Genomic DNA, 17,248 nt, shown 5'->3' with positions numbered 1-17,248 from the left:
TAAATGCCAATGTTTACGTCTGTAAACTTTTATGTTTTTGAGATATAGATATCTTCACTTTAAACATTCAACCCTCTTTTCATCCCCTTAGCGACGGAATATTCAAAAATTCTCCATTAGCGAGCACCTACATGTTAATATGAATGTATCCCCAAAATTTCATTTCTTTACGTCCAGTAGTTTTGGCTCGGCGATGATGAATCAGTCAGTCAGTCAGTCAGTCAGGACAAGTTATTTTATATATATATATATATATATATATATACTAGCAAGATACCCGTGCTTCGCTACGGTATTATACTGAAATGTATAATTGAATGCTTATTGTTTTAGATATATATTCCGCCGAAAATCGCCATCTGACTCGTTTTCTGTGAGAATCCGCCAAAATTCGCGATCTGACTCGTTTTCTAATAGATTACTGCAAGTTTCCTCCCATTTTTCAATCTTTCTTTCAAGCAATCGATTTCGTACTTCTCGGGCTAGGTCCAGATATTCCACCCGGTCAGTTGGATCCCTAAATCTTTGCCATCTTTTCCTATAAGCATTTTTAATATGGATCAAATCCTTCAGGAGATCCGGCGTGGTGTCGTCTTGGGTGCCTTGGCGGTACTGAACCGCGGTCGGACTGCATTCTTAGTCATTACCCCGTCCAGAACCCGTTTCCAGCGCAGTCTGCACATTTGACGACAGTACAGTACATAATAATAATAATAATAATAATAATAATAATAATAATAATAATAATAATAATTGGACCCCACAGCAAGATGCGAGACCGCTACTTGGCGGTAAATTACATCTGCTGCCATTGTCATTGTTGTCATTGTTGACAATGTCACCAGCACCATTGTTGCGCGTAGGCAAGTGTGCGGGATTTCTGGCGATACGAATGGCATACTTCCGTGCATTATTGACCTTATTATAGAGGTGAACAATTTGACGGTCAATCTCATTCCTATCGTTTATTTCAAATGTGTTTAAATTGTTATTTATCTGCCAGGAGAATCTACTATAATCTAAGAGGTTTATGATCAGAATAAGTACATCGAAAATCCACAGCCTGTTTCCAGTCATTCGACAGGGTCAAGAATGGAATGAATAAAGCCCCATCTAGCGGCGACAATAGGAATTGTGCCAGCTGCCGAAGCACTCCTCTGGGGCAATGATCGATGAATGACAAATGAAATGAAATATTGGACAGTGTTGCTGGAATGAATGATGACAGGGAAAACCGGAGCATCCGGAGAAAAAACTGTCCCGCCTCCGTTTTGTCCAGCACGAATGTCACATGGAGTGACCGGGATTTGAACCACGGAACCCAGCTGTGAGAGGCCGGCGCGCTGCCGCCTGAGCAGCGGAGGTTCCTTATAAGTACATTATGAACAGTAAAATCAATTGGTCTCACCTCCTTTTACAACCCACCGCCGTTAAGGTTATTTAACCCTTCCCCCCCCCAAAAAAAAAAAATTAAAAGAAGGCGTGTTTCTTTATGTTTAAAGGAGAATCCAAACACCAATGTTCACGTCTATTACCTTCAGTTTTGAGATGTAAGTATCCCCATAAAAATAATTCACTTTTTTAACTTCCTTTCACACTCTTCCCCCCCCCCCCCCAAAGTGAATTTTCCGGCAAAAAATACTTGCTTCTTTAATAGTAAAGGATCTTCTAAATACCAATTATCACGACTCTAACTTCTTCAGTTTTTCATGTATGTGTCCTCATGAAAGGAATTCAACCCCTTTTAACTCCCACCCCCCAAGATGGTTCCCCTCCCCCCAAAACGCGTTTTTCTTTGTTTTTAAAGGAGATCCAAATACCAATTTTCACGTCTGTAACAACTTTAGTTTTCATTAGATGTATGTATTCTCATACAATTCATTTTTCAATTCTTTCACCCCCCCCCCCCCCCACCTTCATTGGATTTTCCGAGAATAAGTGTTTCTTTACTTTTAAAGCAGATTCCAAATATCAAATTTCACGTCTGTAACATCTTCATTTTTGAGATATTAGTAGCCTAATTAAAAGAATTCAACACCATTTTCAGTTACTTTTACCCCCCCCTCCACCCAAGTGGTAATTCCGAAAAGTAAAAATACACGTTTCTTTATTTTTAATAGAGATAAAAAATACCATTTTTCACTTCTGAAACATTTTAAATTTTTTGAGATATACTGTAGAAATTCTCATTTTAAAATTTCACCCCTTTTGAGTTCCCTTTAAGTGGAGTTTCCAAAAACAAATCACCTGTGTTTCTTTACATTTTCAGGAGATTCCATATACTCACTTTTTACGTCTGTAACATTTTACGTTTCTCAGATATTCTGTGGATATAGTCTTTCAAAAAATTCACCCCAATTTGCCACTCCTGTTTAACCGCCATTAATTGGATTTTCCAAAAACGAAAAAATACCTTATATTTATTTTTAAAGTAGATCCCAAGTACCAATTTTTAGGTCTATAATATCATCAAGTTCTGAAATATAAGTAGCCTCATTAAGGGCATTCAACCACTTTTTCACCCTTTTCCACCCTTCCTATTGGGATTTTACGAAAACCAAAAAAATACATGTTTCTTTATTTTTAAAGGAGATTCTAAATATCAATTTTTACATCTATAAGCTTTAAAAGTTTTGAGATATAGATACGCTCATTTTAAAAATGCACCCCCTTTTCACCCCCCCCCCATTAATTGGATTCTCCAGAAACAAAAAATACGTGTTTCTTTATTTTTAAAGGAGATCCCAAACACCAATTTTCAAGTCTGTAATACCTTCAGGTTCTGAAATATAAGTAGTCTCATTAAAGGCATTCAACCAATTTTCACCCTTTTCCCCCCTTCCTATTGGGATTTTCCGAAAACAAAAAAATACGTGTTTCCTTATTTTTAAAGGAGATTCTAAATACCAATTTTTACATCTATAAACTTTAAAAGTTTTGAGATATAGATGCAGTCATTTTAAAATTCCCCCCTTTTCCCTACTAATTGGATTTTCCAAAAGCAAAAAAATACGTGTTTCATTATTTTTAAAGGAGATCCCAAACACCAATTTTCATGTCTGTAATATCTTCAGTTTCTGAGATATAAGTATCTTCATTAAAGGCATTCAATCCATTTTTCACCCCTTTTCACCCCTCCTATTGGGATTTTCCGAAAACAAAAAAATACGTGTTTCTTTGTTTCTAATGAAGATTCTAAATACCAATTTTTACATCTGTAAACTTTAAAAGTTTAGAGATATAGGTACACTCATTTTAAAAATTCACCCTCCTTTTCACCCTCTCATTAATAAGATTTTCCAAAAACAAAAAATACGTGTTTCTTTATTTTTAAAGGAGATCAAAAGTACCAATTTTCAGGTCTGTAATATCTTCAGTTTCTGAGATTTAAGTACCCGTATCCTGATTAAAGGCATTCACCCGCTTTTTCACCCTTTTTCACCCCTCCTAATGGAATTTTCTGAAAACAAAAAAATACGTGTTTCCTTATTTTTAAAGAAGATTCTAAATACCAATTTTTACATCTGTTAAGTTTCAAAGTTTTGAGATATAGATACACTCATTTTAAAATTTCACCCCCCTTTTCACCCCCTTACCGACGGAATATCCAAAAATCCTCTCTTAGCGAGCACCTACGTCTTAATATGAATCTATGCCCAAAATTTCATTTCTTTATGTCCAGTAGTTTTGGCTCGGCTATGATGAATCAGTCAGTCAGTCAGTCAGTCAGTCAGTCAGTCAGTCAGTCAGTCAGTCAGTCAGTCAGTCAGTCAGTCAGTCAGTCAGTCAGGACAAGTTATTTTATATATATAGATATAGATTTGTTCTAACGGTGCTCCTGAAGGGCAATCATTTAATTAGCTGAGATTAATTCAGATCTGTTTAAAATAACACAGATGTTCTATCAGTCTCGACTATCAGTAATGTCACAGAAAAATGCCAACTGAATTGTGAGCCCTATATCACTTCTTTTTCTTCTTAATCTGCTTACCTCCAGCGTCGGTTTTTCCCTCGGACTCAGCGAGGGATCCCACCTCTACCGCCTCAAGGGCAGTGTCCTGGAGCTTCAGACTTTGGGTCGGGGGATACAACGGTGGAGAATGACCAGTTCCTCGCCCAGGCGACCTCACCTGCTATGCTGAACAGGGGCCTTGTGGAGGGATGGGAAGATTGGTAGGGACAGGCAAGGGAGAGGGAAGGAAGCGGCCGTGGCGTTAAGTTAGGTACCATCCCGGCATTTGCCTGGAGAAGTGGGAAACCACGGAAAACCACTTCGAGGATGGCTGAGGAGGGAATCGAACCAAACTCTACTCAGTTGACCTCCCGAGGCTGAGTGGACCCAGTTCCAGCCCTCGTACTATTTTTCAAATTTTGTGGCAGAGCCAGGAATCGAACCCGGGCCTCCGGGGGGTGGCAGTTAATCACACTAACCACTACACCACAGAGGTGGACGCCCTATATTACTACTTACTGTAAGTTCGTGTAAAACAGAAAACCTACAGCCACTTCGACGACTTGCTCGGTATACTGCCACAGAATGACGTTCATTAAAAGTTTTTTTTTTTTTTTTTTTTTGCTAGGGGCTTTACGTCGCACCGACACAGATAGGTCTTATGGCGACGATGGGATAGGAAAGCCCTAGGAGTTGGAAGGAAGCGACCATGGCCTTAATTAAGGCACAGCCCCAGCATTTGCCTGGTGTGAAAATGGGAAACCATGGAAAACCATCTTCAGGGCTGCCGACAGTGGGATTCGAACCCACTATCTCCCGGATGCAAGTTCATAGCCGCGCGCCTCTACACGCACGGCCAACTCGCCCGTTAATTAAAAATTTATGCTCAATATTGGGAATGGCATTCGGTTATGAAAGGGGTGCTTAAAGAAAGGAAGTTTGAGGAATACTGCCGTAAATGTAAAAGTTTTCCCATTCATAATGCTTATCACTAATTTGTAGCTTCCATTCAATCATTTATTCCCTACTGTGTTCTTGCCGTAAGGCGTTGTGAATGGATCACCGTAACTTGTAATGGTCTCTCATGATTCATGTTGTGGGGTCCAGAATCGAGAATGCAGCAGTTTCCCCATTATCGGACTACGATCTGTTTTGTCCCGCCGCGCGGTGTAGGGGGCAACGCGTCCGCCTGTCACCCGGCGGCCCCGGGTTCGATTTCCGGCCGGGTCAGGGGTTTTTAATTGTAAATGATTAATATCCCTGGTCTGGGGACTGGGTGTTTGTGTCGTCCTTAACGTTCCTTTCCTCACATTCAACACACTACACTTCCGCAATTCCACTTACACGCAGGTTCATCTCAAACAGTGAAAGTAGTGGCAAAAGATCTGCACAGATCGACGCCACGAACAAATATCATTTAAAATAAAATAATAAAAAAAAACGGTTCTCGCACGTGACGTCATTTGACCACTCTCTCCCCGGCAGGGCGGTGAGAATGAGGGATAAGAGGAGGTAGGTTGCCCGGCTCTATTGGTCAGTCAGTTGGTAGACAATCTCCTATCTTACTACACACCACAGGAAACTACCCTCCTTTTCCTGACGCAGTCAGAGAGCCTCTCTATTAGGGATAGAGCATCGAATTTTGACGTACTCCTCATCTTCTAGTACCGGGCCTAGAAGCTGTCAGAGAATTCTTCTCTGTGACTTCCATATTTTCAATCAAGCCTTCTTTATTTAATGACAGACACTCCCTGGCACATATGGCTTCCGAGCGGATGACTGTTGTATAGTGTTTCACCTTCAGATTTCGTGACAGACATCGCTTGTTGCAGGTATTTTGAGTCAGTCAATTTGTATAATTTTTTTTTTGGGAGGGGATGTTTTATCAATTTATTTCTTTTTTAAGTTGACTTTTTTAGCTTTTATATTTATCTGGGTCCGAGGAACTCCTCTCTTTACCTGTATTAGCAGGTGCTATTACAGGCCAGTTTCAGCTTGTTAACTCTCGCGGAGAGTTGTTTATAATTTTTATGGTTTTCTGAATTATCCAAAGTTTCTTGTAGTCAAAATATCTTACATTTAGTACTACCGTATTAAAGTATCGTGTATTTTGCATTTCCGTAATGTTTGAGTAGGAGTCATTTTGTACTATTTTTCACTTCAATCTTCAAATGGCAGTCACGAATTGTTTTTTCAAAAAATATGTAGATGAGGATTTTTTCCTAGTTATTTTGCAAGTATCAAATGTTGATATTATTTTGTAAGTAATATCTTTTCGTACCACTTTTCAGATTTTAGCATAAATATATTCGCTAATACGTACCTTTATAAACACTTTTTGCTCGCATAGAAAAAGACTTCTGTATGAAAGGGTTAGTATTTCATCAATCGTGTACAAAAGTAGGCTGTCTGGTTACGTCTACTTACCTAAGTTTATTGTAACAATAACTTTATCTCCACACTCCAATAAGCTATAACACTTATCTCAAATAAATGTCTATTGTAATAACGTTTATTACAGCAATTTATATTCTTTATAATATGCCTTGCGGGTGTGTTGCGAGTTTAGGAGAAATAAATAACTCGCGAGATCACGATCGAACTATCACTATTAACAAATTAACTGGTGGTCAGAACGATGCGACGGTGAGACTTGCTATGTCCATGACTAATTTGCTACATTTCTCCATTTATTTGCTGCAAATAGGGTCCTTTATGTGGGGGGAAAAAGAACTAAAATTAGTACCCCGGTATGCTAGGAAATATGTGCCGAAATCCGTTGGGTTTTTGCTCAAATGGCTGTGGCTCTGAATCTGCAATACATCTGTTGCTTTCCTCGGACTAGAGGTTCCTCTTAGCGAGCCTTTATGTTACTGTTTCAGAGTCAGGGATTGGCCTTTTGTTAACTAGCTGATTCAGGTAAGGGGTTTAAAAGTGTAATAGGGGTACTACTTTTCAGGGAAATTCAAAATAGTGATCACCATGAACTGTTTAAAAATAATTAATTTTCATTTATAAGCATTAATACGTGACAACCATTCGGGACGAAGTCTAGTAAGACACAGAAAAAATTAAGCCTATAACGTGTAGGTTTACAAAAACGAATCTATTATTTGACTTATTTACTATAGTCTATGGAATCTGTCTTGATAATGTTTATTTCAGACTCTTAACTATATCTGAAAGCCCGCTCCTTGGCAGAATAGTCAGCGCAATGATCTTCGGTTGATAGGACCCGCCCGGGCTGAGGATTTTAATCACGTTTCGTTATTTCCCCTAGCTCGCGGAGTGAGTATTTGTGATCATTTTAATAAGCGTTTTCACCTACACACAACATACCACGCTACTAACCACCATATAAACACACAATAGTGAATACATTTCTGCACATAGAGTTAGTGTCGACCTCAGATAACTGGGGAAAAGGTCAGGAAAATAGAAGAATCTCTTAAGCATACCTCAAACACGTACCACATGAGCTAATAACAAACGTGTGTAAAAATGAAGTCAAACTTTTTCATAAATGTTTAGGCTTATAGTTATAGCCATTCAGATTATACTGTAAGTATAACAGCGCTTATTATACTATATTAAGGCAAGATACTTTGCTTTCCGTTTCTGTATTTGTACGACGCTAATAAAATGTCCAAACAAAGTATTTTAGAATAAATGTTCTGGAGTGAAGGTAATTGAATGACGGCGCAAAATTTATTAAGAACATTAAATACAACCAATCCATTCATCTACCAAATTAAAATGTCCATTTCTGTTTCCAGTAAATTTGTTGACAATATCCATAGATAAACATTTAAAGACGCACAGTTTTTATTGGTTGAATTCAATAGCTTTATTTTGAAAATACTTGCGCTCTTAATGGGTTCCAGCATCCGTATGTGCTGTTTAAATTTGCCAAATCCATTTTCATTTCGTGGTGGGGAGTGCGGTTAAATCCCTGCAATTCTCCCCTCCTCAGCCACCCTCCCCCCCCCCCCAACCTCACCGGGTACGGCCTTGATTGGATTCGAAGAAATTAGAAATAACAAAGGTTAGGGTTTCGTCCATAGTTACCGTTCATATTCGTAACCTTGTGTAACTGAACATTTCAAAATATCGCTTTCTTTTTAATATTGCATCTAGGGTACATCTTTTCGCTTACTCTGTTGGCATCCTTATAAACGTCATTTTTTGAACCTAATGGCAGACCATATGGCATCATAGAATAACAGGAATAACATGTCAGTAAAACACCCCAAAGGTTTCAATTTTATATGGACACGTTCATAATACCACTAAAAATCACCAACAATGAATTTAAAATAACTGATGTAGGTGTCTATATTAGCAAAGCCGCCACTGCTAATGAAATATCGAGAAAATAAAACTTATCCAGTGCTTTATTTTAAATAGAGGGCTTGCATCAATAGTTAAAACTTGTAAGAATTACACTAAACTACGAAACATATTCACGATAATGTGCATGGGCAATACGAAAGATGGTCTTAACTCCAAAAATTCTCATACCTCTATACTGCGTGTGCCAAAGAACGTAAGTACATACACTGTAGTTTTCTCATTTCAAAAATCTCATGCACTGATCGCGATACACTAAACTACGAAACAGATTCACGATAATGTGCATGGGCAATACGAAAGATGGTCTTAACTCCAAAAATTCTCATACCTCTATACGGCGTGTGCCAAAGAACGTAAGTACATAGACTGTAGTTTTCTCATTTCATAAATCTCATGCGCTGATCGGGATTCGAATGTGACTCACCTACCAACTAATTTAACTCTTTTGGAAAACAAATTAAATATATATTATATACAATGATCGTTCAAATATGTATGGTCTTATATAACTGTATCTTAGAGAAGCTTGTTAGTTTAACATTCTAAAACATATATGTTAGTAAACATATGCAGCAGACTTGTCGATACATATCACTGGAGAGTGACGTATGCTGAGTAGTGGGGAAAGAAACAGAAAGGTTAGTTTAAATATAACGTGTAAAGATGATGGTAGTAGGCATGATTATATCATGCGAGATTGGCAGATCTGTCTGTAACAAAGCGGTTCTTTGATAGGAAGACACCTTCAATTCTATGCCTTATTGTTAGCCTGCAGTGTAAGAAAACCTATTCTTGGTTCCACGGATACAATAGCGCCAAGGAGAAGGAGGGGTTTGGAATCACGAGAAAGATGTTCCATCTGAAATTAACTGTTGGAACAATCCCAAAAGAGTTGCGGCTATTAAAGTTATGTTTTTAAGAATGCTATTGTCACCCGTTATCTGTCACTATGTAGAAGATGTCTACCGAGTGAATAGTTCCGAATTTCCTTCAACCTTATAAGACGTCTATCGGAGGAACACCGTAGTAGTATCCATCAACATGGACCACATCTATAGAGGTCGGAAAGGAGCATACCATTATTGTTCTAAGAGCCTTATGGATCTTTTTTGTCGCGGAAACTTTTTATTTTCTCGAACTTCGAAAGTGTTCGAATCATAAAACTAACACGGAAGGAGTTTCAGTAAAAATATTTGAAGATAACCACTTGACGGCTTGAAAGAGAAAATATACCCCTGGAACCTTATAATAAGAACTCTTCAGCCATTTTTCCTTCTGGGCAAATATGTAACCATCATACTTCCGTCACTTGAGTGTATTTATCTTCCTGACAAAACTTGACTTTGCCTCCATGTTTTCTGGATCGCAACTATCCATTAACGCTTTCTTTGAGAGTTTGAGGATTTAAATTTCGTAATGCTTCATTGTCTTCGCCCTTGTTTGGTTTGATTAATTTACAAGAGTTATTTAGTAATGTATGTACACGGCAGTCTTGTCTTCCCGATTCTTACCTAAGAATGTCATAGATGTTTTGCTTTTATTGTTATAATTATCCCAATCCTTATAACACAGCAAATGCTTGAAGTTTCATTCGGAACGTAGATCCTTGGTATAGTATGTGGAAGCTATAAATAATACGATGCCAACTGTCTTAACATGATAAAGATTTCTTGAACTAGCAGGATCTCAAGCTTTGAAACATACTGCTGTTTAATTTTATTAGCATTATTTCCAATACACTTTAGAAGATTGAATGTTATCATAATCTTGTATATAACTATATTTTGAAGAGTGTGGAGAATGTACAACTCCACGTTTCTCAATGCAGCTGGAGACGATTTCTTTTCAAAACGAGTTTCACTTCACAAGAGATGCTCAATGTTCCTTAGTGATTTTAAATAGTTGTAGAAGTACATCAGTATCACTAGCTTTCTTGATTGTGGAATCTGAAATACTTTTCAAATAATTGTTTTTGGAAACACTATTTTTATTGATTGTTTATTTTTTTAATGTCTTTAAATCGGAACACAAATTATTGTTAATGTTGTGTGAGACGTGGGAAACGGTTACCTGTACTTGTTATTTTGGATTAATTTCAGGGGAATACAGATCAACCATTCCATGATTGTATCTGTGCGCACGTGGGTCAGTGGCGTATCCAGAGGACGAACAGCAGAGTCCGGGGCAATTCCAAACAAGAAAGAAATGGGGAAAATAGAAAGAAATCAAGTGGAAAGAAGTGTGCTGCTAGGCTGCCCCCTCTGCTAGGCAACCCTGGATACGCCGCTGACTGGAACCCTTTCTTGGTAAGGGTTTCCATCCACATGATTCGTTATTATGTTGATATTAGCTTTTTCTTATTTGAATTACTGCTTTCAATGTGTATTATTTCCATTTGCCTAATTTAATCTAGAATAATTTATGAATTTATATCATGCACATGAGACAGACAGGCTGAAACACTGCATGGGCATGAATATATGCTATGATTTCAATTGAAAGTACAAAAATCTAGGTACAGACACATCTCTATTGCCTTGTTTCCTTCATTATGTAGAGCACTTTTTAACATGTCACGCAATAAATCAAATATTTTTGTCACATTTTCAGTCTATTGCAATTCTTATTTGACAATAGATATCATACAGTTTTATTTTTTATGGAAATCAATTGGGAGTGTATCTTCACACCTAGCAGCATGGTAGAAATTAACTGTATAGTTACTACAAAAAAGAAAAAAAGAACGAGCGCATTTTACCTCGCATTTAAGATTTAATCAGACTTTACTTTAATTATTACAAATATAATTCACCACCCATTTAGACACAAATCCTGTGGATACCTAAGAAAAACATTATACCTATAGGTTCAATGGTTTCTGAGAAGTGTTCTTACGAGGAACTTATACAATACCATGCACTCATTCTTTTTTTTACAGTGGTTGCTAAGTTGTTAGACATTTTCAGGGAAGTAATGTATAGTAGTCTTACAGTAAACTAATTCAAATTTAATAGTTAAGTTTTGCAACTGCATAATGCTTACTTGGATATATCCTGATACAGTTTTAATATTTGAAGAACAAAAATTAAATTAATTTAATTAAAAACAAAAGGGATGTCTCAAACTTTAACTGCACTTTTAAAATATATTTCTTACTCTGTTATGATGGAGTCAGTGATATGTTGTATGACCATGAGTTATGGGATGATTATATTACAGTAACTTTAAAGATTTAAAAATAATAATGCATAGACATATCTCTTATGCTGCATTGAAGGTTCATCGAAATGAAAAGTTTATATCACATGCATTACTTTACTGATGATGTTGTAAAATATAATTGTGCATTGGGCCCAAGGACTGATCTGTTTGAAATTAATTAAACGCAGACAAAAATTGAACTCTACTGTGTGTTCAATAAATAATGTGTTATTACTGAAATAACAACTGAAACTGTGTCCTAAACAGAAAAATAAAGAAAATATGAAAAATTAAATGAAGCCTTTTTCATAGTTTTCTTTATTCGTTATTTATCGTGAATGACGTATTCTAACCAATTACTTCTGATGCGTGCCATTTGTCCCAGAAATTTGTTAAGTGCAGACAGTAAACGCAAATATTTACAAATATTTAATAAAAAGTATTCTTAACATGTGTCGAACCTCCGTGGCTCAGGCGGCAACACGCCCGCCTCTCACCGCTGGATACCGTGGTTCAAATCCCGGTCACTCCATGCGAGATTTGTGCTGGACAAAGCAGAGGCAGGACAGGCTTTTCGCCGGGTACTCCGGTTTTCCCTATCGTCTTTCATTCCAGCAACACCCTCCAATATCATTTCATTTCACTAATCATTCATCAATCATTGCCCCAGAGGAGTGCGACAGGCTTCGGCAGCCGGCACACTTCTTATCCTCGTCGCTAGATGGGGGCTTCATTCATTCCATTCCTGACCCGGTCGAATGACTGGAAACAGGCTGTGGATTTTCATTTTCATTCTTAACATGTGTATGTATAGCCGACCGCAAAATGAAATAAAGAAATTAAAGTATCCAAGCTCTTTAAGTCTCTTCAATCGTAAAATTACCAGAGTTTCGCCTTATTGTGGCAGTATGCCTTCAGCTGGACTGTCACACCTTTCCAAGATGCTGGTGGCTAGTGCGCTGTTGAGATGCCACTACAAGCACCTCCTTTATAGTATAATGTAGTGACGGTGCACTAGGGGAGATATGTACCTACACTTGTATAAATGCCTGCTTTTGGCTTTTATATAAAAAATTAAATTCCCAGATGGAAAACCGGTAACAATTAATTATGGTTTCCATCCGGAACTTAATTTTTGAAATAAAGGAATTGTATGTTCCTCAAAGTCAGTTCTATTGTGGCTAAGAAAAAGCTAAGTGATTCTTTCCTTACGGTTTCCCGTGTTTAGTAAGTTTGCTACTCTTACTTCTCCTTACATTGTACTAGCAGTAGCATATTAAGTTGTATATAAAGTGTGAAGTTAATGTAGTGCTGTTGATGTGCAGGGAAACATGAAGCAGCACATGCTCACTCACAAGATCCGAGATATGCCTTCACATTTATTTGACGCCAACAAACCACCTCCACCATCGTTACCGGGCATGACACCCATCAATGAGGACAGCAGCAACACAGAAGACAGGTCTCAAGAATCCCCAGCAAAACCAGACCTTGGAGTAAAACGGTCTCCACCAGAGGGCGAGGCCGTTCTACCCATTGCAAAACGTCAGCCAGGTGAGTGAAATGCAAGTTTATAAGCTAATATTAACCTTTGCAATGGCTTGCATCTGGAAAGCCTAACACAGCTCACTTATGCTAAAATATGTCATTACTGCTCTTTTCATTTGGCTGCAGAAATATATACAAATTCCCTGATGAATTCCAGTAATTAATTCTTTGTAATTAAACTCTCCTGCAAAGGCACCTTAAAATATACAAAATCTTCTGCATATTTAGTATACTGCAGTGGAGTATAGACCAATGCATGCATATGAATGTAACTTGACCTCTGTTGGCCCAATCAAAAATGTACTTGGCAACAGAGTAAAGGTTCATTAGTTATTTAAATATGAAGTTTATCTCAGTTCGGAAGGCTCATAGAGGCGACGTCATTTATATTCAGGAGTCATCTGTGTCACCAGTTGTGGTTCCAAATAATAGTAACGTAACAATTGTACGATTCCTGATTATATGGGAGAAATGCGGAGAGAAAAGTGATGTAAAATGTGTTTTAATTTGTTCAACTATTTAGTTAATTTATAAACATTAAGAGGGCCAAGGAAAGTAATCATCTAAATTCTCAAAAATTCACTTCTGACTGATGTGAGAAGTTAACCATACAAGTAGACCTACAGAATTCAGTATTTTCTGACAAATGTTTTTTTTAAATATATGTATTCTCTTGACGAGTCAGAAATTGTATATTGCTTAAAAGCTGACATTGCTGCCAACCACTATATCATGTTTGTATTCTGTAAACTGTGAATGGATTTACATGAAGAGCAGTTTAAGAATGTTGTCATGAAGAAAATTCAATGAAGTAACTTTCAATACCATATTTAAATGTCTCCTTACTAGAAGTTTTAAGCAGTTATATCGTTATATGGTATGATGTAGGTTTATACAGTGCAGGTACTGTATCCTATACTGCTAGCCAAAGATGTAAAAAGAAGCAGCAGTCCTAATCAAAGACAAGCTGATCCTGAATCTTTCATGTCTGATACCTGGATTGATCATCTTAATCTCATACACCACATAATGAAAGTCATACATACAATTTCCATTATAGACAGTTCTGCTTTTCAGCATGCCATCTGCAAGCCCTGAGAACAAAGTAACCATTCCCCCTCCCGCACACACATCACATAACCTATTATGTCTTTCTGAACTCAGTCTGCAGCAAAGCGTAGGACAACTATCCACCTCCAGTATTCTCTTTTCACAGCTAGCATTGATTCTTCTTTGAAATAATTAAAGACCGAGTATAACCATTATCTCTGTCCAGCTCCATGGCTGAGTGGTTAGGCTCTTGGGTTCAATTCCTGGTTGGATTGTGGGAATTAAATAATAAACTGTTAACTTCCTTGATTAAGGGACTGGGTGTTTATGCTGTCCACAACATTCAAAACTCACACTCCACACTCAACACTATCCTTCTCCACAATAACACACAGTTTCCCTACACCTAGCAGACGCCACCCACTCTCGTTGGAGGGTCTACCTTGCAAGAACTGCAACAGCCACACTGAATGTTATTTATACCATTCTCTCTTACATCTCCTTTTGCTTTTAATAACAATAGTAATAATGTTATTGCTTTAACATTCCACTAACTACATTTGTTTTCCTATTTTCTCTTTTTTTCTATTTGTTTAATGCCGCACCAAATCAGAGAGGTCCAATGGCAATGATGGGAAGGAAGCAACCATGGCCTTAATTAAGGTGTGAAAATGGAAACCACCTTCAGTATTGATGGCAGTGGAGTTCGAACCCACTATCTTCCGAATGCAAATTAACAGTTACATGCCTCAAAATGTGTAGCCAGCTCACTGGTTTGGGAGATGCCGTCCCATAGGAATTCTTTTAAATGTCGTTAAAACTGACGCATTTGAGCACCTTCGAATACCACCAGACTGAGCTGCAATCGAACCCACCAACTTGGAGCTCAGAATGCCAGCACTCCGTCTGAGCTACACAGCCCGGCCTTCTGTTTTTCTTACTCTCTGTAGCCAAGTCTATTACACATCACCTAGCCATCTTACTATCTTATTAAATTGAGCTGCTCTGTAAATGTGTCCTCCTAACTTAGCTAGAACTTCAATGTCATCCTAACACTGCTCACTCCTTATTCCAACAATAATTCTGAATTTAATTATGTCCACTTTATGAGTACCAGTAAGGTAATCTGCATCAACTTGCCTTTCACTTCCACACAGCTAAATGATGTACAAATAACTGGATCCAGAATGAACTGCTTTCTAGCAAAATACAGTTGATCACACCTCTAAAATAGCTTCATTATCTTTTCTGCATCTTGATTCAATTTCCCTCACTACATTGCCTTTCTAAGAAAATATACAATCAAAAGCACTTGAATTGGGGGATTTCTTATACATAACTTATAATATTCAAAATGTTTGTGCGCTTCAAAGAATATTTGCCAGGAGAAATAGTAGGTGATATAACTACATACCAGACCTGCAGACTCTCACCCAGAGGCCCTGTGTTTGATTCCTGCCCAGATCAGGGATTATTGCCTAGATTTGAAAGCTAGTTCAAGGTCTTATCAGCCTACCTGAGAACAACTGAGGAGCTATCTGACAATGAGATAGTTATCCTGGTGTAGGATTTGTGTGCTGACCGCACATCACTTCACAATCTTCAGGCTTTCTGGCTAAGCAACGGTCAATAGGAAGGCCAAGGCCCATCAGGGCTGTAGTGCTATGGTCTTCTTCTTTCTTTATATTACAAATACTGGATATAGCACATATCACTGTGTATTTTGTGATGTATAAAAATTGATGCAGAAACATACTTTACCTTTGTACTAGATTATATTTCAATCAGTTCTGTTACAGCTAAATATTCACTATCATAAAAAAAATTTTTTGCTAGCGGCTTTACGTCGCACTGACAGAGATAGGTCTTGTGGCTATGATGGTATAGGAAAAGCCTAGGAGTAGGAAGGAAGCGGCCGCAGCCTTAATTAAGGTACAGCCCCAGCATTTGCCTGGTGTGAAAATGGGAAACCATGGAAAACCATCTTCAGGGCTGCCGACAGTGGGATTCGAACCCACTATATGCCGGATCCAAGCTCACAGTTGCGCGTCCCTAACCACATGGCCAACTCACCTGGTCCATCCAAAATTAATGATAGCTGAGTATGCAATGAAAATAAAACATCAATCAACATGTTTTTTTTTTCCAATCCATTTCAAGGTGAACACACATTGATCAGAACTAATGAACACAGAATTTTTGAACATTGCAGTAGTATGAATCCATTGAGTGGGTGCATGTTTTCATTGGCAATGTTTATTTCATCAGCTCAAGGTTTTAGTATCTTTATTAGGCATATAGATATTCAACAAAACTTGTTTCTATTGTTTGAATGTTAGATGGAATCTGGTCAATGTAAATAGTTTGGAAATTTAAATCTGAAGTTCATGTTTACTAATTTAAGTAATAAACAGAATAATAGCTCCTAAAATGCACCAACTACAGCTGAAAAGAGCATTTGTGACATAAATATAAACATTCTAATCATTTATGTAAACCCACATTTCTTCATGATATACTATCCACTGAAACTTTGAAGTTCAATAATATATATCCTTGCTTACAAAGAAAGTGGCATAACCAGCCTTTTAAATTTGGTTAGGTTTTTAAATGAATCTAACAACCCTGCTAACATACTACTAAAGGAGTGTTGTGTGTGTGTTTGCAGGCTTGCCAAAGCACTTGTGCCATGTTTGCAATAAGAACTTCTCGTCCTCGTCGGCACTGCAGATACACATGCGCACCCATACAGGGGACAAGCCTTTCCGCTGCACAATCTGTCAAAAAGCATTCACCACTAAAGGCAACCTTAAGGTAACTACTGGAAAGGTCAATACCCTAATTCTAAGAGGTCCTACCAGGAACATAAGTTATCATGGATCATTGGCTGTTATAAAGCAACGAAGATTGAAAAATAAACAAAACTTATAAACTGTTCAGAGAAATATTATAATTTCAAGAAATGGACATGAGAATTTTAATATTCAGTTTTTACACAGTGTATACTGTGAAGGAACGTTCCATGTCACTGTACTGTCTTTTCACTTGGAAATATCAGTTATGATCTATGAGGCTTCTTTAAGTCAGTAGAATCCAGTTAAAAATTACTTTATAATTGCCAGATTGTAAATAATAAGAGTGTTG

At 37.6% G+C, this 17,248-nt stretch overlaps 1 protein-coding gene across 1 annotated transcript in view; it reads left to right on the top strand.

Moving 5' to 3' along the window:
- The window catches only part of LOC136857193 (homeotic protein spalt-major), a 651,196-nt gene that overhangs the window by 615,124 nt on the left and 18,824 nt on the right, over window positions 1-17,248 (top strand). Inside the window, exons 5-7 of the mRNA XM_067135652.2 lie at window positions 10,405-10,611; window positions 12,832-13,060; window positions 16,773-16,918. Of these exons, the coding sequence (XP_066991753.2) occupies window positions 10,405-10,611; window positions 12,832-13,060; window positions 16,773-16,918 (582 nt within the window). The remainder of the gene's footprint in view (window positions 1-10,404; window positions 10,612-12,831; window positions 13,061-16,772; window positions 16,919-17,248) is intronic.

Source organism: Anabrus simplex, chromosome 1, assembly GCF_040414725.1.
Source record: "Anabrus simplex isolate iqAnaSimp1 chromosome 1, ASM4041472v1, whole genome shotgun sequence".
In the NCBI taxonomy this organism is placed as follows: Eukaryota; Metazoa; Arthropoda; class Insecta; order Orthoptera; family Tettigoniidae; genus Anabrus; species Anabrus simplex.
This window is presented reverse-complemented; position numbering and strand designations above follow the sequence as displayed.